This window comes from Dryobates pubescens, chromosome Z (assembly GCF_014839835.1).
Source record: "Dryobates pubescens isolate bDryPub1 chromosome Z, bDryPub1.pri, whole genome shotgun sequence".
In the NCBI taxonomy this organism is placed as follows: Eukaryota; Metazoa; Chordata; class Aves; order Piciformes; family Picidae; genus Dryobates; species Dryobates pubescens.
In genome coordinates this window covers 97,423,979-97,451,685 of record NC_071657.1, presented here as the reverse complement: position 1 = coordinate 97,451,685, position 27,707 = coordinate 97,423,979, and the positions used below count along the sequence as shown (strand labels likewise).

Below are 27,707 nucleotides of genomic sequence, written 5' to 3'. Positions count from 1 at the left end.
TTCTTTCAAAGGGTCAAAATGATTACTACCTATTTTAATCTTTACCACCTTTAAACAACTTACCAAATTTCCCTACACTTTCAACTAGACATCCTAACTGTTATCTTCAAGACATCTGTTGGCCAGTAGGAAAAATTACTAATTCAGCCAAAATGCTTTCAGTCCAGGTCTTTAACGACAGAGCAACTAGGTATGAAAGGCAGTGGGTTGAGATAGTCTGATCAGCAAAGTATTTCAGATTGTGTTGTTTTAAGGAGCAAGACAGGCTCTCTAACTCTTCTCAAAGAAGTTACAGAAAACACTCCACACAAGGACTGCATAGAATTGGAAAGCTTATATAGCAGTGCTATTCATAAACTACATGCTACAGTGCAAAGCATATAAAATACAAAAAAATCCATAGTCCGGGCTTAACACAGAAGCCCTTTAAGCCAAAGTTTCCCCAACCTCCACCAAACCAGACCAAAAATTCAGGCCTCAAATGTGTCTATCTGTGTGTGTGTCCCCCTCCCCCACTTCCCCTTTGCCCCTCCACCACTTCCCCTTTGCTACTCCCAACCCCCTGCCAGTTTCAGGCCCCTGTCAAGGCCATTCATCCCCTGCATCATAAAGGTAAAGGAGCAGCATCAGGAAGAAGAAAGAGGGGAAGGGGAAAAGGGAACAGAACAGCTTGTGCTGTCCAGTTTTATAAAGATGGAGGGCTTATGGGAATGAAATAACAAACTCCTGAACCTATCTAGCCTCTGGAGGTCTGTAACTTCATCTTTCTTAAAGCCACCCAGCCCCAAACCATGGCACAGATCCAGAATAAACTTGTTTCTTAGGTTATACATGCAAATGTAATTAAAGTCCAGACATAGAAGACAAAACATTTGGCTTATATCCTGCAAATATGGCAGAAACTGCATAGTCTCAGGTCAAGTAGCATTCATTTGCTCAGCAACCTCATTGAATCCAGCAAGAATAGTTATTCTTCAATTTTCTTTGAAGTTTCCAATAGTCCTGCATTTCTGATAATTTTTTATTCCCATCTTAGTAATTTTAAATTGCTTTGTCAAATTCTCTGGAAATTCACTTGGTATTATTTGGCAGTTAAGAGAATGGAGGGAAGAAGAAGCAATGAAAATGTATCATAATACTTCATCATTAGATCTGAATACTAGGTTGAATGTAAGAAATGCACGTAAGTTGTTTGCAGAATGTTAAAAAAAAATAGTTCTCATGAGAACAGGAAGAAAATGTTCTAGAGCAAATTCAGACTTTTAAATAAGTCATTGTCTACATCAGCTTGTCACATATACCTTTGCACAGGACAGGGCCTGATTCCATAAAACTTTGGAAAATAGTGACAGAATAAAGCTGGGTTTTGAGAAAGTTGTTCAAGTACCTTCTGGCTATTAGTCATTCTGAAGAGTATCCACCTCTGAAATGGTGTATGAAAGCAAACAGTTCATTCTGGGACACTGTCAACAGGGGAAAAAAACCCTTTTTCCTCCAGAAGGAGAGTTAATGAGGCAAGGCTTTTGCTAAAGAAGTCATGCACTTTTTAAAATCAGTGGTCAGTAACTGGCAGAGCAGTTACTTCCTGACTGAGTACAGCTGCTGGACAGTTGTCAGAGAAAGGATTTGATAATTTGCCAGTACTAACATTAGCAAATAAGAAAATATCTCTACTTTATGGCTTTGACACAATAAAAATTGTAAAAGAGCATTCAACTTTCTTCCCCAGGTAGTACACCTTTGATGCATGCTGTGTCAGGACGCCAGGTTGATACAGTGAAGCTTCTGCTGAAGATGGGAGCCAATATTAACACTCAAGATGCATGTGGACGAACCAGTTTATCTCTGGCAACTTATCTGGTACAAAGACTTGGATGGAAAGCTAAACGGAGTGGAAGGAGTAGAAGTGCAGACCAGATAAAATTAATGCTTAAACTACAGAAAGGAAAAAGAAAGAAAGAAAGAAAGAAAGAAAGAAAGAAAGAAAGAAAGAAAGAAAGAAAGAAAGAAAGAAAGAAAGAAAGAAAGAAAGAAAGAAAGAAAGAAAGAAAGAAAGAAAGAAAGAAAGAAAGAAAGAAAGAAAGAAAGAAAGAAAGAAAGAGAAAGAAAGAAAGAAAGAAAGAAAGAGAAAGAAGGAAAGAAAGAAAAAGAAAGAAAGAAAGAGAAAGGAGGGGGGGCTGACACAAAGTACAAATGATTTGGTTCCATGAAGCAGAGAAACTGTAAATTTTACTACAATGCAAAGCTGGAAGCAGTCATTACCAGAAAGGGATCAGGACTCCTGTCAGAATGTCCTTTCTCTTTCAGATTGTGAATTCAGTGCAATATGGGGGTCTGACTAGATCGCAGGTCTTCTGTGTGGTTTCAAGAAAGCCTCTCTTTTCTGTGCAATGGAAAATTCATATTAATATGCAGATTAACTTCTCCCCTCTCTGCTCAAATTCTCCTAGTGAATAGGCATTTTTTCCTGTGCACCACATATGACATGACTTCACTTTTTTTGGCTATAGTGCTGAACCTCAGATAGTCAGGTTAAGAACTCATCCAAAGTACTGCAGGTGTCAAAACTCAGATTATAAGGAATTCAATCCCCCAATCAACTCGTGTATAAGTGATAGCAGAGGCAGACATCCCATTGAGAAATTTAGGAAGGGAGGTGCAGAGCTCTCCGTCTGAAGCATAGAAGGATGGTACTCTTCTCCTTAGTCTTCTACTCCTCACTGGAGGGGAATTCAGGACTCGGAGGAAGGATGGGAACCAAATTAGCTGTGCAGAGGTCTTGACCACGGCTTCTGTTATTATCTGGACAGAAAGGAGGAAGAAATGTTCAGCTACGCTGCATAGTATGACTTACGGTTGGATGACTGCCAGTTCATTGAAACAGATTAAAGCAGCAGCCTAATTAAATCATATCCCTTGCATCTAGGTTTTTCCTGTAAATTCAGAAGAAAAAACCAATGCTTCTGCTCAGCTGTGCAATATTCAGTCAGAAAATAAGTGTAGAAAAAAAAAAAAATCAAACCAGGAAGCACCATGCATTGCAAGGAGCACTTACTTGAGAATACACATTTCCTCTGCCAGCTACTTTCAGAAAATCCCACAATTAGTGTCATGCTCCTTTTTTCCTTCCTCTTTTCCCAGAGGGGAAAAAATATTCTTTTCTAAAGGAGAAATTACTGGAAAAGATTTAAAGCAGCAGGCTTCAAAGTTTCCATTTCTGTTTCCGTGATGAATATAATCAGAGGTCTAGAGAGCATTTGGCTGTGATATGTGTCCAGAGAACTGAATTCAGCAGAGCTGCACAGCCACATTACATGCAGAATTCAGTGGTCTTGTACTTTTACTGGGGACTACAATCATTCTACAGCTTTTCCCTTTAAATGCTGGTGATACTGATTTGATGTAGCTCATATAGGAGGGAAGGACCTGCAGAGATATGGACAAAAGATGTTTAAACACATGCTAGAGTTCCCTGGGACTTAAGTAAACTATGAAAGCCTGACGCATTCACAACCAGATTGTTTACTCGCTTTTTTGCTGAAGTGATCAACAGAAGGCTTTAGTCTAAGAACTGATTCATCCCATCTGTTTTGGCGCTGCTTTCAGTCTAACATTCCTGCAACAATGTTTGTAAATCCACATTCCAAGGCTTTTTGATATTGATCTGCCATCCCTGCAAAAACCTCAAAATGCAAATGAGATTACTTGCTCCTGCTCCTGGTTTGACCTAGCATAATTAAATCTACATGCAGGAATATGTGTAACATTTGCTAGTGATAAAGGAATTAGTAGGGGTTTAATCACTGTTTACTCAGTTGGTACTTGCTAGTATTGCAGAAAAACCAAAATACAGTGTAAACAAAACACCTTATGATAGAAATCACAGTATCACAGTATAGCTAAGGCTAGAAGAGACCCCAAGGATCATCAAGTCCAACCTGTCTCGGTAGAGCTCATGACTAGACCATGGCACCAAGTGCCATGTCCAATCTCCCCTTGAACACCTCCAGGGACAGTGACTCCACCACCTCCCTGGGCAGCCCATTCCAATGAGGAATGACTTGCTCAGTGAAGAACTTTCTCCTAACATCCAGCCTAAACCTCCCCTGGTGCAGCTTGAGACTGTGTCCCCTTGTTCTGGTGCTGGTTGCCTGGGAGAAGAGACCAACCCCTTCCCGGCTACAACCACCTTTCAGGTAGTTGTAGAGGGCAATGAGGTCACCCCTGAGCCTTCTCTTCTCCAGGACCAATCTGAATGACCAATCTGGTTTGAGATTTGGAAGATCTGAAATTTTGCATCCAGTTTTGGGCTCCCCAGCTCAAGAGGGACATTAGAGGGCTACCAGGATGATCAAGGGACTGGAGCACTGCCTTATGAGGAGAGGCTGAGAGACCTGGGGCTTTTAGTCTGGACAAGACTGAAAGGGACTTTAATAAATGTTTATAAATATCTGAGGAATGGGTGTCAAGGGGACAGGACAGGCTCTTCTCAGTTGCACCCTGTGATAGGACAAGGGGCAAAGGGTGCAAACTACAACACAGGAGGTTCCACCTCAACATGAGGAGGAATGTCTTTGCTGTGAGGGTCACAGAGGACTGGAACAGGCTCCCCAGAGAGGTTGTAGTGTCTCCTGCTCTGACAGGCAGGTTGGACTCAACAGTCTCCAGAGGTCCCTTCCAACCCTTAACATCCTGTGATCCTGTGAAGTCTTGGAAAAGAAGAGGAGCTGCTCTCAGTGCTGAGAAACTTCTATTGGGAAAACAAAAGGCCAGTTCCTCTGTCTGCAGAAACCAATACAGTCACACATGGATGCCAGAATCACCAAGAAGATCTGACCTGATGCATTCTGTTTTCCTCTTTGACATGCCTTCATTTCTTTTTCAGGGCTGGCTGGAAGGTTGCGTCAGCCTGCTCAGAAATGGTGCTAAGCAGAACATACCTGACAAAAATGGGAGGCTGCCACTACATGCTGCTACTGCAGATCCTGATGTGAGGTATGTCGTAGGCTCCAACAGCATTTGCAGCTTTTATTTCAACAAGCAGTTGTCAACACAAGCTACCCAGCCCAAAGTAGAGCCCAAGTCAGGAAAGTTAGATGTGGCACTTAAACTTCTGACTTGCTCCTTTTTGTTGGAGTTCTCATAAAGGGGGTAGAGAGGAGGGACAGCATTGTGCAGCACTTGTGTAATAGTTACACAGCCAAGTAAGCTGACAGCCTGTTTCAATGTCATGACAACAGGGGGGGAAAAAAATCACAGTAGTGGTTGAAATTCTGGGTTCCCCCCTGACCAATTACCTTCCTGCCACCTCCTCACAATATATATTACAAGAAGGTCTTTCTCTGGACTTCTTCTCTGGGTAGCAGGGCATATGTGAGAAAAAACTTTAATGTGACAGGCTCTCAGAGGGTAAGACAAGATATAGTGGACAGGCTCCTTTTTAACTAGTATTATTGAAGATAGACTAACAACTTCAAAGTATCTTTACAAGAAGTCTTGAGAAGGATTCTCTTTGCTTTGTTCCAGACTGTGATAATAGGAAATTTTCATTTAGATTTATACATTTTAACAAACTCACTTAAAAAAAATTCTACCAAGTAAATTATGTCTGGAAGGATAGGAAGACATTGGAGACAGGCAATAAAACATTCAGTGCACGCAGTCTGTAGTTTTGCTGCTGTCGTCACAGCAGATCAGCCCAGACCTCTGTGCATTTCTGCTGATCGTGCTCTCTAGCTATTTTTCACAGCTTTATTCATTTTCTGTATTATTGTTGCATTTCATGCATCACTTGCAGTGACTAGTTTGCAATTTTTACAAAAGTACAGGTCAGTATCATTAAACAGCTCTGCAGAAAGAAAACAGTGTGCAACACTGCAAATATTGCTACTTGAAAGACAGCAGTGATCTACTTCACATGCAGCACACAGGGTTCCCTGATTTTTTTTCACATTCTCCATGGGTATAGGCAGGCCTTTGCTCTGCCCAGGATTTCACTAGCTGCACAACTCTTTTTCCTCTTTCTTCTCACTGGATTTGCTGCATGTCCAGAAGACAAGCCCAGAACACTGAGGAAGAGGGTTTTCCCTTGCAGTCATCACCAGTCTCTTGCATCCCATGCTGTTGCCAAAAGGGTATATGCAGTGGTGAGCTATTAAATGCTTTTAAAACAAAGCATGAAAGCTGGCAGCCCACTGCTACAACTCCATGTGCTGGAGGTAGCACATGGGTCACATGGAAAGGCAGAGATCAGCCAGTTTATGCCTTGATTCGATGATTTGTTCATGTCCATCTGTGCATTCCACAGAGTCTGAGAGAAAAGTTGAAAAGATAATCCATGGACTTCTTGATCTGCCTTTAAGAATAGAAATCAGAGAAATCTTACCTTCTTAGCTGAATATCTACATATTTGAGTAGCAGCACTTATGTTCCCCTAATGGTCTAAGGATATAAGTAAGCAAATGTTTCTTGTTGATAGAGGTTTTATATTCAAATAATGAGAGTTCCTTAACATACACTTTTCATTCATAGAATCATAGAAGCATAGAATCAGCAAGGTTGGAAAAGACCTGAAAGTTCATCAAGTCCAACCTGTCACCCAACACCTCATGACCACTAGACCATGGCACCTAGTGCCACGTCCAATCCCCTCTTGAACACCTCCAGGGACAGTGACTCCACCACCTCCCTAGGCAGCACATTCCAATGGCTAACAACTCTCTCTATGAAGAACTTTCTCCTCACCTCAAGCCCAGACGTCCCCTGGTGCAGCTTGAGATTGTGTCCTCTTGTTCTGGTGCTGGTTGCCTGGGAGAAGAGACCAACTCTCTCCTGGCTACAACCACCCTTCAGGTAGTTGTAGAGGGCAATGAGGTATCCCCTGAGCCTCCTCTTCTCCAGGCTAAACAATCCCAGCTCCCACAGCCTCTCCTCAGAGGGCTTGTGCTTGAGGCCTCTCACCAGCCTTGTTGCCCCTCTCTGGACATGTTCAAGAGTCTCAATGTCCTTCTTAAATTTATTAGATGTGGGATTAAACTACAGAACCATGTATCAGATTGTAGAATTATATGATGAATATGTTCTACAAGCATATTATGACTATCTCACTTTCTTTTTGTACACTAGTCCATTATTACCCAGATCAGCTTTTGTAATTTCTGAGATTCTGTGCCAAATTACCACAAAATGTCTCTTCCATTTTTCACATTTTCACTAATCACAGCAATCCTGAAGTATCATGCTTATTAGAGGTACTGTAGTATGACTCCATTTTGCCATTCATTGTGTGATTCAGAAAAGAAGGTGTACAGCCCCGCACTACAAGTATCTGTATCCCTATGCAAACAGATTTGAAGAACTAGCCAAGCACTGGGATCTGCTCAGTTTTCACCCTTTAGCAATATTCTAGCTAGAAAACACATGAAGATAGTGTTACACAAGAAGATAGTGTTACAAACAGATACACTTCTCGCACTCTGAATTTGCCAAACTCATCCCTAAGCAACTGCTAATGTCTTTCCTTTGGATAACTATCGAGCTACTTATTCACAGACTCATAGAATGGCCTAGGCTGAAAGAGACCTTAGAGATGATCTAATCCAACCTCCCTGCCATGGGCAGGGACACCTCTGTTTATTTCTGAGGGGAGAAAAATGTGATCTAATCTGCAGACCTGAGGGCAGTTAAAAAAAAACAAACAACAAACAAACAAACAAAACAAACAAACCAAAAAAACCCACACAAAGCAACAACCAAAAAAACCCCCACAAACAAAAAGGACAACACATCAAAGCGGAAGCTTGTTGTTGAAGATTGTCCTGATAGAAAACAGCCAAAGGGTGTCATGGGTTGGGCTGCATCTGCCAATGAATATTCAACACCATGCTGACATCATGCCATGCCAGCTTTAAAATGAAAGTCCTGTTGGGAGCAAAGTACCACGGGGCTTGAAGTTCATATTTTAACATGAGAGGCTTGCTGGTCAGTTGCTGCTTCCAGTTTCTGGGCTTGGGGCTTTTCAGCTGCATGTTTGTGCACATTTATCTGTGCGTTATCTATACATTTATCAGAGTTCCCTCCTTGACACTCCATCTATTAATTTCCTTCCAGAACAGCATGTCTTATAAATGCCCTTATCTTGAAGGTTTCTAGCATACTCACACCTTCAGATGAGCCACAGGTTTGCTTTATGATGTTATTGTATCTTATCTAGGGTTCTACTAAGGACATATCTTTCCTTTTGCTAGAATCATAAGAACTGTACTCTCATGTTAGGATCTGAGCTACTCGGCTTTAAGCATGTAAGGCCTTGTGAACTCTAAATACATAGTGTGCATGTGGGACACACAGAAACATGCACACAACATCACATTAATAGGAGAGTAAAGGAAAGCAAAGAATCCTTTTAGAAACTGTTCATTAGCATTTCTGTTTGTATGAAAAGCTATAAAATCAGAAGAAAATTAATTGCTAAGATACCAAAAATTGCACACATATATAGTATTACACACTCTGAGTTTAACCTGCCAATCAGAACAATTCTTCCTAGTGAGTCTGCTTGTAATTCCCAGCACTGAACTTCTACTTGTACAGTAAACCACAAATTCCTGTTTGTTTTTCTAGCACGATAAAGCTCAGATTTAAGATTTTGAACTTTCCCCACTGCTAATACTGACTTGTCTTGAAACTATATAGGTTTTTTCTCAGGAGACAATGGCAGTTTTTCAGGTTTGGTCAGGAGTACTTCATACTGATTATGTCATTGCTTCCACAGGCTTCTGAACGTGCTTCTGCAGCAGTCAAATCTTAGTGAAATTAATCATCAGGACAATGAGGTGAGTGAGCTTGTGCTACAAATCACAGTCCCAGCCTGTGGGGGCATACGAGTCACACTGTTCACAAAGAGTCCACTGTACCATAAATTTTATGATGAGACTATGCACTAGTGAAAAATTCTGTAATACTTTTGCTAAGCTCTGCAAAGTATTATCACATTTTTCCTGCTATATAAGTGATACACCTAATAAAATATCTCCATATTCTGCCAGCTGAGGTACATTGACTCAGCCTCCTAACTCATTTGCCAAGACACTAATTGCTTTTAATTCTTTTGAAGTGAAACATTGGTCTAAATCTTCTTCTTCATCAATAACTCCATCACTGAATTTCTGTTCTCATGAAAAGATATTGAAAACTGTTATTACACAGAATCAGCATGGAGTGAGACAATTTTATGCTGTTCTCTGATCCTTAAAGAATTGTGTTCTGCAGAGAGAGGTAGAGAGAGAGTACATGAAAAAGTGTTAAATTCTCCAATGTGACATTATCCAGAGAAGCCAAGACACAAGTGAAACACTAGATACTGTTTCATATGCTTATCTTGACTCTACCAATTGCTCATGGATGCATCCCTACTCTATGGCGCCAGAACTGTTGTTAATTTTATCACTTCCCATGAACCATCCTTACCCACTGGCTGGCTTGCAGATCCTTCTCAGATGAACCTAAACCAGGTTCATATGTATGCTTTGTCTTGGTGTGGAATTATGTTGCAAATTAATTGCATGGAACCACGGAAAATAACTGCTGGAATCAGAGAATCAATAAGGTTGGAAAAGACCTCAAAGATCACCAAGTCCAACCTGTCACCCAACACCTCATGGCTACTGAACCATGGCTTCAAGTGCCACATCCAATCCCTTTTTGAACACCTCCAGGGACGGTGACTCTACCACCTCCATGGGCAGCCCATTCCAATGGCTAACAACTCTCTCTATGAAGAACTTTCTCCTTACCTCGAGCTTAAACTTCCCCTGGTGCAGTTTTAGACTGTGTCCTCTCTTTCTGCTGCTGGTTGCCTGGGAGAAGAGACCAACTCCCTCCTGGCTACAACCTCCCTTCAGGGAGCTGTATAGAGCAGTAAGGTCTCCCCTGAGCCTTGTGTCCTCCAGGCTAAACAGTCCCAGCTCCTTCAGCCTCTCCTCATAGGGCTTGTGCTCAAGGCCTCTCATCAGTAATGCATCCCTACATGCAAACTCAAACTTTTAATCCATCTCACTGAAATTTGGCACTGAGAAGATACTTGTTCAAGTGTCAGTACTAAGCCCAAAATATTCATGTTTCCTGAAAACCATTGACTCTCACAGAAGATTGCAGCTAATAGAGTGGTTCATTTGTTACAAACAAATCAATTCATTTTTCCCATCTTACACTTGAGAAAAATACTCTGGTGAATGCACAAACACGTAAACAGTAAGAAATACATCTGGAGGTTTCATAATTTTCAAAACTGCAGTTTTCTCTGGGTTTACTTATGAAGCCTGTGAGATGACAATGTGAAGAAACATTCCCTGAAAAAGCCTGAAATCTGGCAAAACATGTCATAGCATATTTCCTACACCCATTTTTGGATTGTTTATCTTTTTCTTTTTTTCCCTACTTCTATGTCCCCTGTTGCTTTGTATTTTAAGTAAGTGCACAGTTTTTTTGGCTGTCTCACCTTCAGTATTATGTTCTGCTGGATCTACAGCTTCAACAGTTCTGATATGACTCTCATGCTTCCTCCCACAGACAGTAGTCTACCTACAGGTGTCACTTAGGGGTGGTATCATCATGCATAAATGAGATGGGTGCAAGTTAGACAGTCAGAATGTACAAATTACTAAAAAGAGAAATGGAGAACAAAGCAGGAAGCAGTATTGTGCTCTGTCTGAATCCTTGATACACTCACAACTTGAATGTTAACTGCAAAAGTAATCTGTAAAAGGACATACAAGAAGAGAAACAGGCTAACAACTAGAACAAACTACTAGAGGACTTTCAGCTTGGCAACTTTGTCGGAAGGATGAAGTAGTACAAACAAGACCACGACATCATAATTTGCATGGAGAAGATGAAAATGTAATTATTATTATTAACTGGGTTTACATGCAAAATGATGGGGGACACCTACAGAAATTATCAGGCAGCAGTTTTACAGAAAACTAATTACTTTTGCAGAAAAGTCGTGATTACTCTACGGATGTCTGGATGACATAGGAAGTCTTAAGCCTGGTTAACAAATGCTAGGTGACTCTATATTTTCTGGCTTTGTTTGTTATATGTGCTCTATAAGCATCTGCTACTGACCTCCCTGAGCTGAGTCCCACCACTGGAAAGATTTTTGATTTCTACCCACAGTTCTCACACTCACGTTACATCTGGTTACTGCAGCAGAAACACAAAGTTGAATTTTTAAAGATTTCTTTTGTCCATATTAGACTGGAAGCAGGTAACAGAAAGCTGGCCTGCTACAATGTAGCTTCTCTTCTTCCAGTGATTTTTCCTGCTTCTTAGGACTAGGGCCAAGGATGTATTTCCCAGTTGGAAATCACTGAAACCTACCTTCAAGGCATTCATGGATACTGAGTGTCCATCAGTAGAACTAAGTCTCTAATTTCAAACCTTTGTTCTGGCATCACTGAAAGAACTCCCATTAATTTCAGTTAGGGCAAGATTTTACTCTCATTTTTGGTTCTACAAAACCAAACCCCCTCTGACTAAGCTTTTCAAACCCTAAGTGAAAACAAAACTGCTCTTGTTTATCTGCTTTATTTGATCACCATCTGTGCTTAAGCCATTTGGGATCTTGAAAAGCCCGATGAGTGAAAGAAATTAAAGTTAGGACATTCAAGCTTCTAGTTAGAAAATCACTGTTAACATCTTCCACTATTAATGCACTGATGAGCTGTCCCCATCAATGTTTCATAGCTCATACTTTACCTGAGTTGTTGCCAATGGGCTTTATGAGGTTCTGTGCCAAGTTTTCAATTCCTCCTCAGCTTTTTTTGGTTTTCTCTTTTTATTGCTTTGGAAATGAGTCAAGATCCTTGAAGTGTTGTTTTTTCTTCCCCTGATAAAAGATAATAAACAACACCTTGCCCAAAGCAAAATGTTACCAGATCTGAACAACACTAGCAGTCTTTAAGAAACACATTGAATTAGTAACTTTATACCAAAAATCTTTAATAGCATATAACCATGCTGATGAAGGTGAACATACAGGCCATGGATTCTCTGATCTACCAAGACTGAACACAGTTTAGATGGAATGAAAACACAGCTCAACAGCCTGACATTTGCTTTGTTTTCTCTGAAAACTGTGACTATGAGATTATTACATTAATACTTTTTTGATGACATCACAGGGACAGATTCTTAATTTTCTGACTAGTGCTGCCACAGTACTGGTTTATCATACTTATTTTGGACCGAAGGTAAGACAGAAAATAAACATCAGACTGTGTCATGTCAAAGCACCTGTTTAAAAAAGGCTTTTCTCATAGGACCCAGACTGAGCAGTGAGGAGCTATCTCCCAGCCATTGTGGTCCTGAAAGTGAATTATTTATGACAAGCTATGGTCATGTACAAAACATTCATATTTTTATCCATTTTCTGTAATAACTAAAAAAAAAAAAAAACAAAAACCAAACACCCACCCAACTAATTCCTGGGTTGCTTCTTATGACTCCACAAATTCAGAAGGTGTTATTAATTACCCCAAATCAAGAGGGAGAGCAAAGAGTTGGTCAGTGTAAAATATTTTCAGAGTTGTCAAGCTTATCTACAGAGACATTAAGGGTCCAGTGAGTGATGATTATTTCACCTCTGGGTTTGTGGCTTTCAGGGAATGACTTCACTCCACTGGGCTGCTTTCCACAACAGGCCCCAGCACACTCAGATTCTGCTGCACAAGGGAGCAGACTTGACTCTGGTGGACAAAGACTTCAAAACAGCTCTGCACTGGGCAGTACAGGTGAGCCACAGTCACTGCTTCAAGAGGTAGTTGTTTGAGCTGTACTGGCTATTGTGGTGTCCTGCATATTCCAGAGCCTCTTATTTTGGCTGTAATATGAGGAAATGAATGCTAGGAATGCTCAACATTTTGCCAGCAGGCACAGATCAAGGATCTAACATAGTCCCTGAAGAGCAAAGCCTACTTAATATAGGCTGAGCATTGCTGGTCTAAACAAATTTATCATTTATCTCACTGGGACTACCTATGCTTCATGTTGAAGTCATGCTTGATTTTTATATTTTTTTAAATTAAATCAGGGTTGCAGAAATCAGCAGCTCAAATAGTCTTGACAAAGGCCTTTGGGAATAAAAAAATGTGAACAAGAGTTAAAACTTATTTACACTGCTACAGTTTTAGAATAATTAGATGAAGAGCTGAGGCACTTCTCCTCTGGAAATTAAGGAAGAGAAGCAGCCAAACACATGCCCTGTGGAGCTGTAACTCCTATGCAAAAAGAAGGAAAACAATAAGTCAAATCGCTAACAATTACTCAGGCCACCATTGAAGAACTAAACCACACAGGTTTAAGGTGGCATTAAACACTGTATGACGCAGTTGGTAACAAGAGGTCTAAAATATAGCAGAATTTATTATGTTAAGCCTAAACTTTACTACAGTAAACTTCCCAGGTTATATGAGTAAGATTTTAGTTGCACATTTGTCGTAGCAATTTCTGGTATCAATGTTCGAAACACCTGCGTACTAGATTAGCAGAAACAGAACTTGTACAAAAATCCAGTAGCATTTTCCTACAATGACTAAATATTTCCATCCTCACCTTTTGGTCTGAGTTCACTCATCTTAAAAGACATGTCAAAAAGAAATTTAAAAGCTTGGAACTGCCACATGCTGCATTTGAAAATGAGTAAGGTCATCTCAAATGAATAGCCCGTTTTCTTCAACCACAGTCTCCCACAGATGGTTCACGTACAATAGGTTCAGCTTCTGTTTTTCTGAAGTAGAGGTATAGTTTGTCATCTGCAGCAGGTAGTATTTCAACAGTAGTTTTAGAATAGAATAGAATAGAATAAACCAGGTTGGAAGAGACCTTCGAGATCATCGTGTCCAACCTATCATCCAACACCACCCAATCAACTAAACCATGCAACCAAGCATCCTGTCAAGCCTCGCCCTGAACACCCCCAGCGATGGCGACCCCACCACCTCCTCAGGCAGCCCATTTTATTCTTCTTTAATCCAAATCATTCTGAAATTGGGCTACATCCCTTGCTGTTTTACCTTAGGAGACTGCAAATATCTACTCTAAAATGTGTTGTGCATTTTTACTAGGCTTACTCCAGCAAGGACTGCTGCCAGTCATAAATCCCGAAACTCATGCCATCTACTGCAGGCTAGGCAGTGGTCTGGATCATAACTCTAGGAACAATCTGCCTCTTCAAAAAGAAAGACTAAAGGGAACCCTCTTCATAACTGGATGCCACGTTCCCCTCTTAATCTTTTCCTTGTTTCTATGTTTTGTAAATATTATTATTTAACTCCACTAGTAACTCTAATCTCCACCTTTCTCTCACAAATGTGCAGAATAACTCTTAAGAAAGGGGGAAATTGAAACTGCACAAAGCCCACTTGGGTTCATATAGAAGTAAGTCACAAATCCATCAGTCAAATCAGAGGAAGTGTGTGCAAGATGATCCCTCTTTTTTCTTCCTGAGACATTCCTGCTATGAAGCCTCATAAACAGCTTTTCATCTACATACTTCTCCATATTGCACGTACAGGAGCACTAGTTGAAACACCAGACTGTGTACAGACTCTACAACTACCTGAAGGGAGGTTGTAGACAGATGGATGTTGGTCTCTTCTCCCAGGCGGCCAGTACCAGAACAAGAGGACACAGTCTCAGGCTGCACCAGGGGAGGTTCAGGCTGGATGTTAGGAAAAAGTTCTATACAGAAAGAGTGATTGCACATTGGAATGGGCTGCCTGGGGAGGTGGTGGAGTCGCCATCATTGGAGGTTTTCAGGAGGAGACTTGATGGGGTGCTTGGTGCCATGGGTTAGTTGTTTGGGTGGTGTTGGATTGGTTGATGGGTTGGACGCGATGATCTTGAAGGTCTCTTCCAACCTGGTTTATTCTATGTATTCTATGTGTAGTAGATCTGTTAATATTTGTTATGCTCGGGCTTGGCCAAGAAAAAATACTCCCAGCCATTGAACTGTACTGCCGTATTAGGCCCAGGAAAACAGGCACTGTGGACCAATATTACTTTCTCCTCTATGACAGTGAGCAGAACAACAGCTCCACTGGGTGGAATTATCATTATGCCTAATAGCCTCTTCTGTGGCTGCTGTAAAAGTGGTATCTTTCTTTCAAGAATTGTATTGTTGTCTTCAGAACACAAGAGACTCACAGAGCTGAGGTAGTACCAGCTGCAGGGGTTGATTTCATCTGAATAGAGCCCTGTGTTTGATTTGTGTAAAAATGCAGCAGGGGAAGGACAAGGCATTGCACAGAAACAGGATCAGATAAAAACCACTGCACACCACTTGAAATCAAATTACCAGGCATGTTTCATGTGAAATAATTGTTCCGTGTGCTCTGTTTCAAAAACCACATGTTTGGTGTTTGGTCTCCAGTCAGACAAAACGTGGCTGTGGGGACCCAGCTGCATAACAGAATAGAACAGAACAGACCAGGTTGGAAAAGACCTTTAAGATCATCCAGTCCAACCTATCACCCAACACCATCTCATCAACTAAACCATGGCACCAAGTGCCTCATCCAGGCTCTGTTTAAACACTTCCAGAGATGGTGACTCCACTGCTTCCCTGGGCAGCATATCCCAAAGGCAAATCTCTCTTTCTGGGAAGAATTTCTTCCTCCCATCCAGCTTAAACCTCCCTGGGTGCAGCTTGAGACTGCATCCTCTTGTTCTAGATGGACCTTGACTATGCCAAGCTCTAACCTACTGAAAAGCTAAAACCTCCTGCTGCTTCAGCTCACACCTTCAGTGAAAATGTGTTGGACTAGTGTCAAGAACACAGATCATTCTCATTTAAAGTAAGAGTACCTCACGTTACGTTTTCTTGCAAATTCAATATTTTAAGAGTATGAAGATAGGGCTGTATCAGAAGTATCTCTCAGGTGGTATTTCTCTTCTCTCATTGCAGCCAGCAAAAAATTGCTGTAATGAAAAGGAAACACACTTTTGAAAAGTGTTAACTGATACTGGAATAGGATGTAAAGCCATTGTAACATAGTGTTGCCAGTGAAATCTTAGCAAAAGGGGTGACCTTATTGCTCTACAAGTACCTGAAGGGAGGCTGTAGGCAGGAGGGGGCTGGTCTCTTCTCCCAGGCAACCACCAACAGAACAAGAGGACACAGTCTCAAGCTGCACCAGGAGAGGTTTAGGCTGGAGGTTAGGAGGAAGTTCTACACAGAGAGAGTGATTGCCCATTGGAATGAGCTGCCCGGGGAGGTGGTGGAGTCGCCATCATTGGAGGTGTTCAAGAGGAGACTTGATGGGGTGCTTGGTTGCATGGTTTAGTTGATTAGGTGGGTTGGATAATAGGTTGGACACGATGATCTTGAAGGTCTCTTCCAACCTGGTCTGTTCTGTTCTATTCTATTCTATTCTATTCTATTCTATTCTATTCTATTCTATTCTATTCTATTCTATTCTATTCTATTCTAAAATACACTGTATGTACTGTGTACACTGTCATGCTACATACTACAGCACCATAATAGTACTAGCAGTACTTTGAAAACAGCCCAGGAATATTTTGTGTTTTCCTGCATTGGCTTGCCAGCTGCCGTGATTTTTACCAGAAATTTGTCTCTTTCTTAAAACTCTGGCTCCAAAGTCATAGAAATGTGTAAAAATACCATCTTTCATTTAAGGAGTAAACAAACAAATGAAGCTTTATTCTAAAATGACGGAATGTGAACCCCTAGGGACAAAAAGAATGCAACTAAAAAGAAGCCATGAAAAATAAAGTTAGGTCATATGGAGCTCCACACTTTTTAAAAGTTTTTTTTTAATAGATTCATTCAGACTTCAAAGTTCAAAAAAAACCATGAGCTTGCATATTTGCTTCATAGCAGCAATGCAATTATTTCATTCTCCCATTTCCTGAATACTTGCATCTCTTAAATGCATTGTAGAAGTAAAGCAATTATTCATGTGTTTGGCTCAGCAAGTGTGGCAGTTCCTCAATAATTACTTGGAAGGTGAGAGCAAAGTGTCAGGTTCTCTAGGAATTAATCTCTCTGTAGCTGCAGGGCTTCTCAAGGACATAGTTGGCCATGCAGCCAGGGTAGAGGAAAGGGCCAGGGAAGGCAGCAGTGACTCAGGGCCAGAGTTGTCTCCTGAGGGACCACTGTGCTCCTCCTCCCTGCATCCCATTTTTTTTCTTGTGGGCTGCCTATAATAGAAGGATTCAGACACTTCCAAAGACTTCTTAAAACTTAGTGGGTGTTTCTAAGTGACAGAAACATTTGTTGTTGTATTAGGACAGAAAAGGTGTTTTTGCTAGGCACAGTTCACTGCATGGCCGGTTTCAGGCTGATTTCTTTCACTGTGAAATTTTACTGCTTAGCTCCTTGTTTCATGCAGTTCTGTAAAGATAGCTAAAAAGGAAGAATAGTGACTTCTTTACTTATGTCATTAAGCTTTAAAGACAGTTTTGACAGCATCACAGTACATTAGAGGTTGGAAGGGACCTCAAGAGATCATCGAGTCCAACCTCCCTGCCAAAGCAGCGTCGTTTAAGGTAGTCTGCACAGGAACACATCCAGGTGGGTTTTGAAAGTCTCCGGAGAAGGAGACTCCACAATCTCCCTGGGTTTGACTGTTAGCATACAAATTAAAAATACTCAAATTGCATTTTTTAAGCACAGCCTTAAGAAATCCCTTTTGGGTGTCAATATTGTCATTTCAACAAAGGCACAATAGCTTTTCATGGACTTGGGAACAACACACAGCAGCAAGGCTCTGCAGAGTGAGCTGTCAAGTTGCAAAACAAGGGGGAAGAGAGTTTGCAAATGGTTTTGAATAAGAAATAAACTTGTATCAATACATCAGAAGCTTTTTCCAAAAGTGCCCTAAACATTTGTGGCAATGTCTGGAACAGCAAAATAAATGTGTCTGAGTCTTGACTCTGGTACTGGAACCAACTGTCACAGTACCACCTGCGTCACTGCTGCTTAACTCTCTTATTCTCTGAAACAGGATGGTTGTACGTAGACCACTTATGGGAACAGTCTGTGGCCCATCCTACCTCCTGAACTACATCTAGAAACTCTTAGGGAAAATGTTAGTTAACTCAAGCTAAAACCATGCCAAGAAGGATTCTGAAGATTTTACACCATAGTCAAATGAGTGCAGATGCTTAAGGATGTTGCCTACTCCTTATTTTTTCATACAGCTGTAACTTATTTCTCCACTGTAATTTATGCCAGTTCATAAGCCAAAGCACCATTTGTGATTTGTACATGGTAAAGCAGTATTGATATACAAACTCATCAGAACAACCAGGTCATTTACATTAAATAACTGACTAATAGTAAGTCTTTCAAATGAACTATGAAGTTTATACTTGGAAGTTGAAAATGTAATTAGTCATGGCAATCAAATTTCCAAGGAAAACAATTGCAGAACTCCCACCGAGCTTAGCAGGAATTAGTCTCAGGCAAAACCTGTATGTAAATCCCAGATAGTTGCCTGGCCTCTTTGCAGCATGCTGTCCATGTGTAACTCCACAAGTGGATGCCAGAAGATGAGTAGCATACAGGCACCACAGTTTTTGCATATCTATAGATGCCCTAATCTCCCTTGCCTGACAAAAAGGCACCATTTCTTTGATAGTAGGGAGGAATAAATCCTTATTCTACTGCATAATAAATGATTATCTCTTTTTCAGAGGACATAAACAGCTCCAGAGAAATCAGTCTTCAAAACAGTGTACTAGCAGGAGAAAGCTGCCAAGTAGTTTTAGTCACAGCCATAGTCATTTACACAGTAAATCATACACACTTATTACAGAAGATTCCAAGTGAAAACAAATTCTTAGAGAAACTTGGCTAGCATTTCATGCGGTTTTCTCTTTGAGCAAAGAGAGGGCAAGAGAGGCAGGGACATAAGATAGCCACAGATGTATGCCTCCATGATGGCCTTTGTCATTTGGTAGCTTTTTCCAGCACCCACTAAGGCTACTGAGAGGATAAGTATCTTTAAAACACCGTGTCCCCTCGTTGTACCAGGATCAGCAGTACTCTGAGGACCACAAGACAAAGTGTCCTGCACAACAACAACGCATTCAGTTTCCAAGAGTACCACAAAGTCAAGGCAAGCTGGATCACTCTGAGTCTGCTAGAGACAAAGTCTCAGTGGGTGTCTGAGGCTGAAGCACTGGGGTTTGGAGAAGACAAATGAGATTCTCTCTGAGCTGTCTGAGTCTCACCAATGTAACTACAGAGGCGTCTGTAGAGTTGTTGTTAATTTATATTGGTTTGCTAATTTATATTGGTTTGCCATCAAAAGCACAGTCTGTGAAGTGCCTGAGCTGCATCCAGACAACTTGTGGCAAAGTTCCCTGGCATGAGGAAAGCTGAAAGTGGTATTACAGATTGTTTATTTCCCCAGCACAGGGCTCAGTTGTCTCTGTCCCCTGAGGGCAGAAAAACCACAGGGTGCTCTGAATTTTTGAACTGGTTTTCCACAGCCTGCACAACTATCTGGCAGCAGAGCAGGTAGAGTGAACATTCTTCTGTTCCTCAGATTTCCTTAATCTGGGGTACGAATGCATGATGCTAGAAGTCCTTAACCATGGAGAGTAACTCCCACGTGTACAGAACTCTTGAGCAGTGCAAGCTGGCAGATTTACAGTTGTTTCTCACTGCACTGTTTGCTGCATACTAGGAGTAGCATCATGTCTCTGCTCTTGAGTTTGGCGTTCTCCATGTTTAAAATGGTAAGCACTGCAGGTATGGGACAAGGATATGGTATCCTGGTGCAGTCTTAATATCTGATTCCTATCAGACATATCCTCACTGTTAATGCTTCGTTATGTTTGTCTTGGTCTGACTCTAGGATGAAATTCTGAATTTATGTTACAGTAAAGGTACACTGCCACGGTGCTCTGAACATGAGCGTGAGGAAAACTGCTCTTTAATGAAATTAATCCCTTAAGGGGAAAATGTACTGGAGGAACAGTTCAGTTCTGCAAGTGTAGTTCTAACAATGCAGGGCTTCTGCCAGCAAAGCCTTCAAAGATCAAAATTTTCAAGCCCTAACTGACAGAGCCATGTGGGGAAAGTCTGTGAAATGGCTTTTGCTCTCATTTTTAGTAAATACTGAGTTTCAGAATCAAAAAGGAGAACTAGATGACTTTAAAAGGAGAGATGTACTTACCAATGTAATAACCTTAGCTGGAGTTACAAAGGAAAAAATCCACAAATTATTTGTTCACATTTTGCTATGAGTTACTCAACAAATACTGTTTAGTTCAGCAAAGGAGAAAAGACCTTTACTTTTGTTTGTCAGTGGCTCTGTTGGTGTTGCACACAATTTCATACTAAAATGTGATAGATGTGTCTGTCTGTGAAAGATGAAAAGATAAGATGAAAAATACAAGGGTTGGCACATCAACCAGCATTCTGCAACAAAATTTAAACACCATCTAGTCATGCACAAAGATCATTTCCAGGAGGAAAACAGAAGTACTAATGCAAATTTTATTTAATCTCTTGTAATTTATAATGCTTCTGTACAAAAGTAAGTTACCTCCCAGAATAGTGCAATGCAAATATTATTTGTTTGTTACTGCAGAAAGGAGTGAAATGAGTGTAGAGTCCTGCACCTGGGGAGCAAATAACACCATGGACCAGTACGGGCTAGGGGTTGGTCTATCACAGAGTAGCTCCACAGAGGAGGACCTCAGAGTCCTGGTTGATAAGAAGTTATCTATGGGACAGCAATGTGCCCTGGAGGCCAAGAAGGGGTGCCTTAAGAAGAGTGTTCTCCATCCCTTCTACTCAGCCCTAATTAGACCACATCTGGAATATTGTGTACAGTTCAGGGCTCCTCAGCTCAAGAGGGATGGGGAACTACTGGGTGGAGTTCAATGGAGGGCTACAAGGACTAGGGTTAGAAACTGGCTGGAGGGCCATGCCCAGAGAGTGGTGGTGAATGGTGCCACATCCAGCTGGCAGCCAGTCACCAGTCGCGTCCCCCAGGGATCAGTGCTGGGCCCCATCCTCTTCATTGATGATCTGGATGAAGGGGTTGAGCCAGTCATCAGTAAATTTGCAGATGACACCAAGTTGGGAGCAGGTGTTGATCAGTTAGAGGGTAGAAGGGCTCTCCAGAGGGATCTTGACCGACTAGACAAATGGGCAGAATCCAACATGATGACATTCAACAAGTCCAAGTGCCGGGTGCTGCACTTTGGTGACAACAACCCCATGCAGTGCTACAGGCTGGGGTCAGAGTGGGTGGAGAGCTGCCAAACAGAATGGGACCTGAGGGTACTGATTGACAGCCAGCTGAACATGCCAGCAGTGTGCCCAGGTGGCCAAGAAGGCAAATGGCATCCTGGCCTGCATCAAGAATAGCGTCGCCCACAGGAGCAGGGATGTCATGGTGCCCCTGTACTCAGCACTGATTAGGCCACACCCTGAGTCCTGGGTCCAGTTCTGGGCCACTCAGTTTAGGAAAGATGTTGAGTTGCTGGAACGAGTCCAGAGAAGGGCAACAAAGCTGGGGAGGGGTTTGGAGCACAGCCCTGTGAGGAGAGGCTGAGGGAGCTGGGGTTGCTTAGCCTGGAGAAGAAGAGGCTCAGGAGAGACCTTATTGCTCTCTACAACTACCTGAAGGGTGGTTGTAGCCAGGAGGAGGCTGGTCTCTTCTCCCAGGCAACCAGCACCAGAACAAGAGGACACAGTCTCAAGCTCTGCCAGGGGAAGTTTAGGCTCAAGGTAAGGAGAAAGTTCTTCACAGAAAGAGTGATTTGCCATTGGAATGTGCTGCCCATGGAGGTGGTGGAGTTGTGGTTCCTGGAGGTGTTGAACGGGGGATTGGAGACGTGGCACTTAGTGCCATGGTCTAGTAGTCAGGAGGTCTTGGGTGACAGCTTGGACTTGATGATCTTTGATGTCTTTTCCAACCTTGTTGATTCTATCACAGTATCACAGTATCACAGTATAACTAAGGTTGGAAGAGACCCCAAGGATCATCAAGTCCAACCTGTTCCAAGAGACCTCATGACTAGACCATGGCACCAAGTGCCGTGTCCAATCTCCTCTTGAACACCTCCAGGGACGGTGACTCCACCACCTCCCTAGGCAGCACATTCCAATGATGAACGACTCGCTCGGTGAAGAACTTTCTCCTCACCTCAAGTCTAAACCTCCCCTGGCACAGCTTGAGACTGTGTCCTCTTGTTCTGGTGCTGGTTGCCTGGGAGGAGAGACCAGCCCCCTCCTGTCTACAATCACCTTTCAGGTAGTTGTAGAGGGCAATGAGGTCACCTCTGAGCCTTCTCTTCTCCAGGCTAAACAATCCCAGCTCACTCAGCCTCTCCTCATAGGGCTTGTGCTCAAGGCCTCTCCCCAGCCTTGTTGCCCTTCTCTGGATACGTTCAAGTGTCTCGATGTCCTTCTTAAACTGAGGGGCCCAGAACTGATTCTATGATTAACAGACTGGAGCCTCTCTATACAGGGAAAGACTGAGAGACCAGGGGCTGTTTAGTCTGGAGAAGAGAAAGCTGAGACGGGACCTTAGCAATGCCTACAAATACCTAAAAGGTGGCTCTCAGGAGGATGAAGCCAGTCTCTTTTCAGCGATACCCAGTGATAGGGGCAAGAGCCATAAACTCAATCACAGGAAATTTGACCTCAACATGTGAAAAAAGTTTTTTTTGCTGTGAGGGTGAAGGAGCACTGGAACACTCTGCCCAGAGAGGTGGTGGAGTCTCCTTCGTTAGGGATTTTCAAAACCCGCCTGGAAGCATTGCTGTGTGACCTGCCCTTAGTGGCCCTGCTTTGCAGCAGGGTTGGACTCAACAAGCTCCGGAGGTCCCTTCCAAACATTAGAATTCTACGATTCTGTAATTCTGTGACGATGATGATGATTGAAATGAAGAGGCAGTCAGGGTCAGAATACTAAGACGTCAAAAAGAAAGTCAGCGCTTTGGAATCACAAGTGTGGAATTCCAAGAGGAGGGAATTTAGAAGTGGAGACATAGTCTTGAAGTGCATTGCTAGTGATAAGAAGCAACATCAAGCGCAGCTAGTGGGGAATTTCCATCCAGCAAAGCTGGATAGGAATACAGAAGGCTTTAAACTGCACAGTAATATGAAGAAACAGAACATATAGGAGAACTAATACAACCTAACCACATAATCTCCAGAGGCATTCACTTGGGAGAAAAGTACCTCATCAGCATTTCCCAGAAACAGTTAAGTGGTCCATACCTTGTCTCTCTCCCCCTTCCACCTCTACATTACTGGTAGCCACAAGCCATTTTAGCACACTCCCTTCAAATTATTATTCTCTTCAGCATTGATATATCTCATTGACTAGAATGTTCTGATGAGAGGGGAAAAAAATCAATCCTCCTTATAGTGCAGAGAACAAGGAAAATGTTCTGCTGCTTATGATGGAGGACCTGGAATAATAAAATGCAATTTCTGGCAGAATATTACATAACCAGCAATAACCTCTTCAAGTAAAATTATCATTCTGCATATCAGTTGGACATACAAGGATCAGTGCTGGACCCCATGATCTTTAACGTCTGTATTGATGATCTGGATGAGGGGGTTGAGTCCATCATCAGTCAATTTGCAGATGACACCAAGCTGGGGGCAGGAGTTGATCTGCTGGAGGGTAGAGAGGCTCTGCAGAGGGACCTCGACAGGCTGGGCAGATGGGCAGAGTCCAAGGGCATGAGATTGAACACATCCAAGTGCCGGGTTCTGCACATTGGCCACAGCAACCCCATGCAGAGCTACAGGCTGGGGTCAGAGTGGCTGGAGAGCAGTCAGGCTGAGAGGGACCTGGGGGTGCTGGTCGACGGTAGGCTGAACATGAGCCTGCAGTGTGCCCAGGCAGCCAAGAGGGCCAGTGGCATCCTGGTCTGCATCAGGAACAGTGTGGCCAGCAGGAGCAGAGAGGTCATTCTGCCCCTGTACACTGCACTGGTTAGGCCGCACCTCGAGTCCTGTGTCCAGTTCTGGGCCCCTCAGTTTAGGAAGGAGGTTGATTTGCTGGAGCATGTCCAGAGAAGGGCAATGAAGTTGGTTAGGTGTTTGGAACATAAGCCCTATGAGGAGAGGCTGAGGGAGCTGGGGTTTCTTAACATGGAGATGAGGAGACCCAGGGGAGACCTTATTGCTGTCTACAACTACCTGAAGGGAGGTTGTAGCCAGGTGGAGGCTGGGCTCTTCTCCCAGGCAACCAGCACCAGAACAAGAGGACAGAGTCTCAAGCTGCACCAGGGGAGGTTTAGGCTGCAGGTTAGGAAGAAGTTCTACACAGAGAGACTGATTGCCCATTGGAATGGGCTGCCCAGGGAGGTGGTAGAGTCACCATCATTGGTGGTGTTCAAGGGGAGACTTGATAGGGTGCTTGGTTGCATGGTTTAGTTGTTTGGGTGGGTTGGATTAGTTGATAGGTTGGATGTGATGATCTTGAAGGTCTCTTCCAACCTGGTTTATTCTATTCTGTTCTATTCTATTCTAAATATATGAACAACTGTTGTAGTAATGATAAGGATAAATTGAGTAGAGATAGGTGAAAAAAGCTAGAAAAGTGTCCAAAACTTGCAACATTCTCCTTGATAATTATTTTCTATTTGAAAGCACTTTGAAAGTCAACTCTCAGAAGTTGTGCATTCAATTATATAACCTAAGGAAACTGGAGTTGTAGCCAAGAGAATAAGGCAGATAACAATCTCGGTAGTGTTGTTTGCCACTGCCTGGAAATAACACAAATCTCAGACAAACATGTGCATAAATCACTCTCACAAAATGAGAGTTTGGTTTGCAAGGACTCCTGAATTCAGACTGTAGGACAATTCTTTTTCATGAAATAAGTTTAATTATATGAGTGATTTAAGAAAGAAAATTCAGTGATGGGAATGAATAAAGGGTGGGAACAGATAAGAGGCATGAGAAAGGACAAAGGTTTAAATAAAATTGGGGTGGGGGGGAGGGCAAATCTGCAGTATTATAAAGAAAAAGCAAAAATAACTGTCTCTGAGAAAGTTCATGAAGATAATATGAAAACAAAAAGGGAAGATGAAATGTGGGTATACATGCAGTAAGGTTGCAAAAACATGTAATTTTCATATGGGAAATTCACCACTGAACATCCTGGTCTAACAGTGGTATTGTGGTTCATGGTAAATTTACCACAGAAAGTTACATTTTTTTGTGACCTCAGCTCAAAGCTATCAATCTGACAATAGGAGCAGCATAAGCATTTCAGGAGAATTTTGTGTGCAACCTAAAAAAGCCAAGATAAATGTAAAGATAGGAAGGCATTCCTGAGAAAAGAAAGCTGGGAAGCCACAGAGCAATTGTCCCGAGGTCTCTTTTAAAAGCAGGTTCAAAATATTAGGAATTTGATGGAATTGTTAAAACAGGACAGAAATTTCCATCATCATCAATGAAATTATTGCTTTGAAGATAAGAAGCTATTTGATATAGTAAGTCTGAATGTCAATTAATCAGTTTAATAGCATGTAATAAAACAGAGAAAACTGGACAAAAACATAAAATTCATCACATGGCACAGAAAGGTTGTTAAGCAGGTGGTAAACAGAGTGATACATAACAAGTCCAATACTTTGTCCCTTTCTGGTTTGAGCAGCACATGTAACTTTGATCACACTGGATGATGTCAATATCACAATATGTGTAAATATTACCTGCTCTAATAGACTCAGAATTCTGCCCAAAGACAAGGTGTCCCAGTGGGGAAGAATAAGAAGCAACTACAGTCCCAAGGACTCATGTCATATGTCACATATTCTCTACCTATACACAGAACAGTTCAAATAATCTTTGGAGGTGGACATCTTGCAGACAGTCCAACAGGGATTTATCCTAAGAATGTTTTAATTTGTTCCATGAATAGAATAGAATAGAATAGAATAGAATAGAATAGAATAGAATAGACCAAGTTGGAAGATAACTTCAAGATCATCGTGTCCAACCCATTATCCAACACCATCTAATCAACTAAACCATGCAACCAAGCACCCTATCAAGTCTCCTCCTAAACACCTCCAATGATGGTGACTCCACCACCACCCTGGGCAGCCCATTCCAATGGGCAATCACTCTCTGTCTGTAAAATTTCTTCCTAACATCCAGTCTGAACCTCCCCTGGCACATCTTGAGACTGTGTCCTCTTGTTCTGGTGCTGGTTGCCTGGGAGAAGAGACCAGCCCCCACCTGTCTACAACCTCCCTTAAGGTAGTGTAGAGAGCAATCAGGTCTCCCCTGAGCCTCCTCTTCTCCAGGCTAAAGAGGTTATGACATGCTGAACACATACATAACCCACAGCTAGAAAGTAATGAGGGTGTCACCAAGCACTTCACGCATCAAGGTGAATTTCAAAGTCATTTTGGTAAATTGTAAGAATTAACTGAAATAATAAAATAGTACTGTATACAGAACTACAAAAAAATGAAAACTATTTGCACAGAGAGTACTACAAATGTAGCAGGCTAGTTCAGCAGTGGATTACAAAGTTAGTAAAAGTTTAAATTTTGTTGACACAAAACATACAAGCATCGCTCTGGGACATACAAGCAGAAGCGTGACCTATGCGGGCCACAGGAAGCAGCAATGTCATTTTCATTGTCAGGAGAGAAGTTTCAACTGGATAATTACATCCTTTGGGGTGCCACTTTGGAAGAAAGCTGTAGGCAAACTGGAAAGAGGCCAAAGAGCAAGTACAGAGTATGGTAAGTGGGTTGAAAAACTTGACCCATGAAGAGAGGTTGAAATGGTTTGTTTAGTCTAGGAAATCAAAGATTGGTGGGAGACAGAGCAGTCTGTAAATACATAAAATGCCAGTAAGAACAGTGGGAAATTCCTTATGCAAGTTGTGCAAGAATTTGTGTGACTGGAACTGTAGGTGCAGGATGTGACATTTGGACTTATCAAGACATGATAGAACTGGAGAAATAGTACTGTCACTAGAACACAAACACAGAAATGGTAAGATATTGCATGTCAATAGTTTTTTTGATCAAACCAAACTTGAACAAGGATGGTAATAGGTAGATGTTTATTGTGGTAGTACTAGAAGTATTTAATAGACGTCAAGATTCAGTTAGCTCTGAATGTGACTAGAGATTTCTCTGATGCTAACAACCCAAAACACAACTGAGAATTATGTTAGCATGGGCAGCATGAACATTTGGCATAGGGACCAGAGAATAAAAATTATTCCTAAAACCTCAGTGTTCCTGAGCAAGAAAATTAACACTTTTTCCCATTAGATTTTCAAACAACTGTAAATTAATAACAATTTTGGCATGCTTAATGAGGGTGGAGCTAGGGTTGTTTAGCCTAGAGAAGAGAAAGCTCCCCGGATATCTAATAATGACCTTCCAGTACCTGAAGGGGGCCTACAAGAAGGATGGAGAGAGACTGTTTACAAAGGCCTGTAGTGATAAGACAAGGGACAATGGCTTCAAACTACAGAAGAGCAGATTTAGATTGGATGTTAAGAACAGGTTCATTACCATAATGGTAGTGGAACACTGGAACAGGTTGCCCAGGGAGGTAGTTGAGGCCCCTTTCCTGGAGATATTCAAGGTGTGGCTCTACAGGGCTCTGGGCAACCTGATCTAGTTGAGGGTGCTCCTGCTTACTGCAGAGGAGACTG

At 42.0% G+C, this 27,707-nt stretch overlaps 1 protein-coding gene across 1 annotated transcript in view; it reads left to right on the top strand.

The window, feature by feature from the left end:
• Window positions 1–27,707, top strand: part of ANKRD55 (ankyrin repeat domain 55) — a 63,723-nt gene that overhangs the window by 8,718 nt on the left and 27,298 nt on the right. The window contains exons 3-6 of the mRNA XM_009896600.2: window positions 1,730–1,860; window positions 4,886–4,995; window positions 8,774–8,834; window positions 12,666–12,794. Coding sequence (XP_009894902.2) covers window positions 1,730–1,860; window positions 4,886–4,995; window positions 8,774–8,834; window positions 12,666–12,794 — 431 coding nt within the window. The remainder of the gene's footprint in view (window positions 1–1,729; window positions 1,861–4,885; window positions 4,996–8,773; window positions 8,835–12,665; window positions 12,795–27,707) is intronic.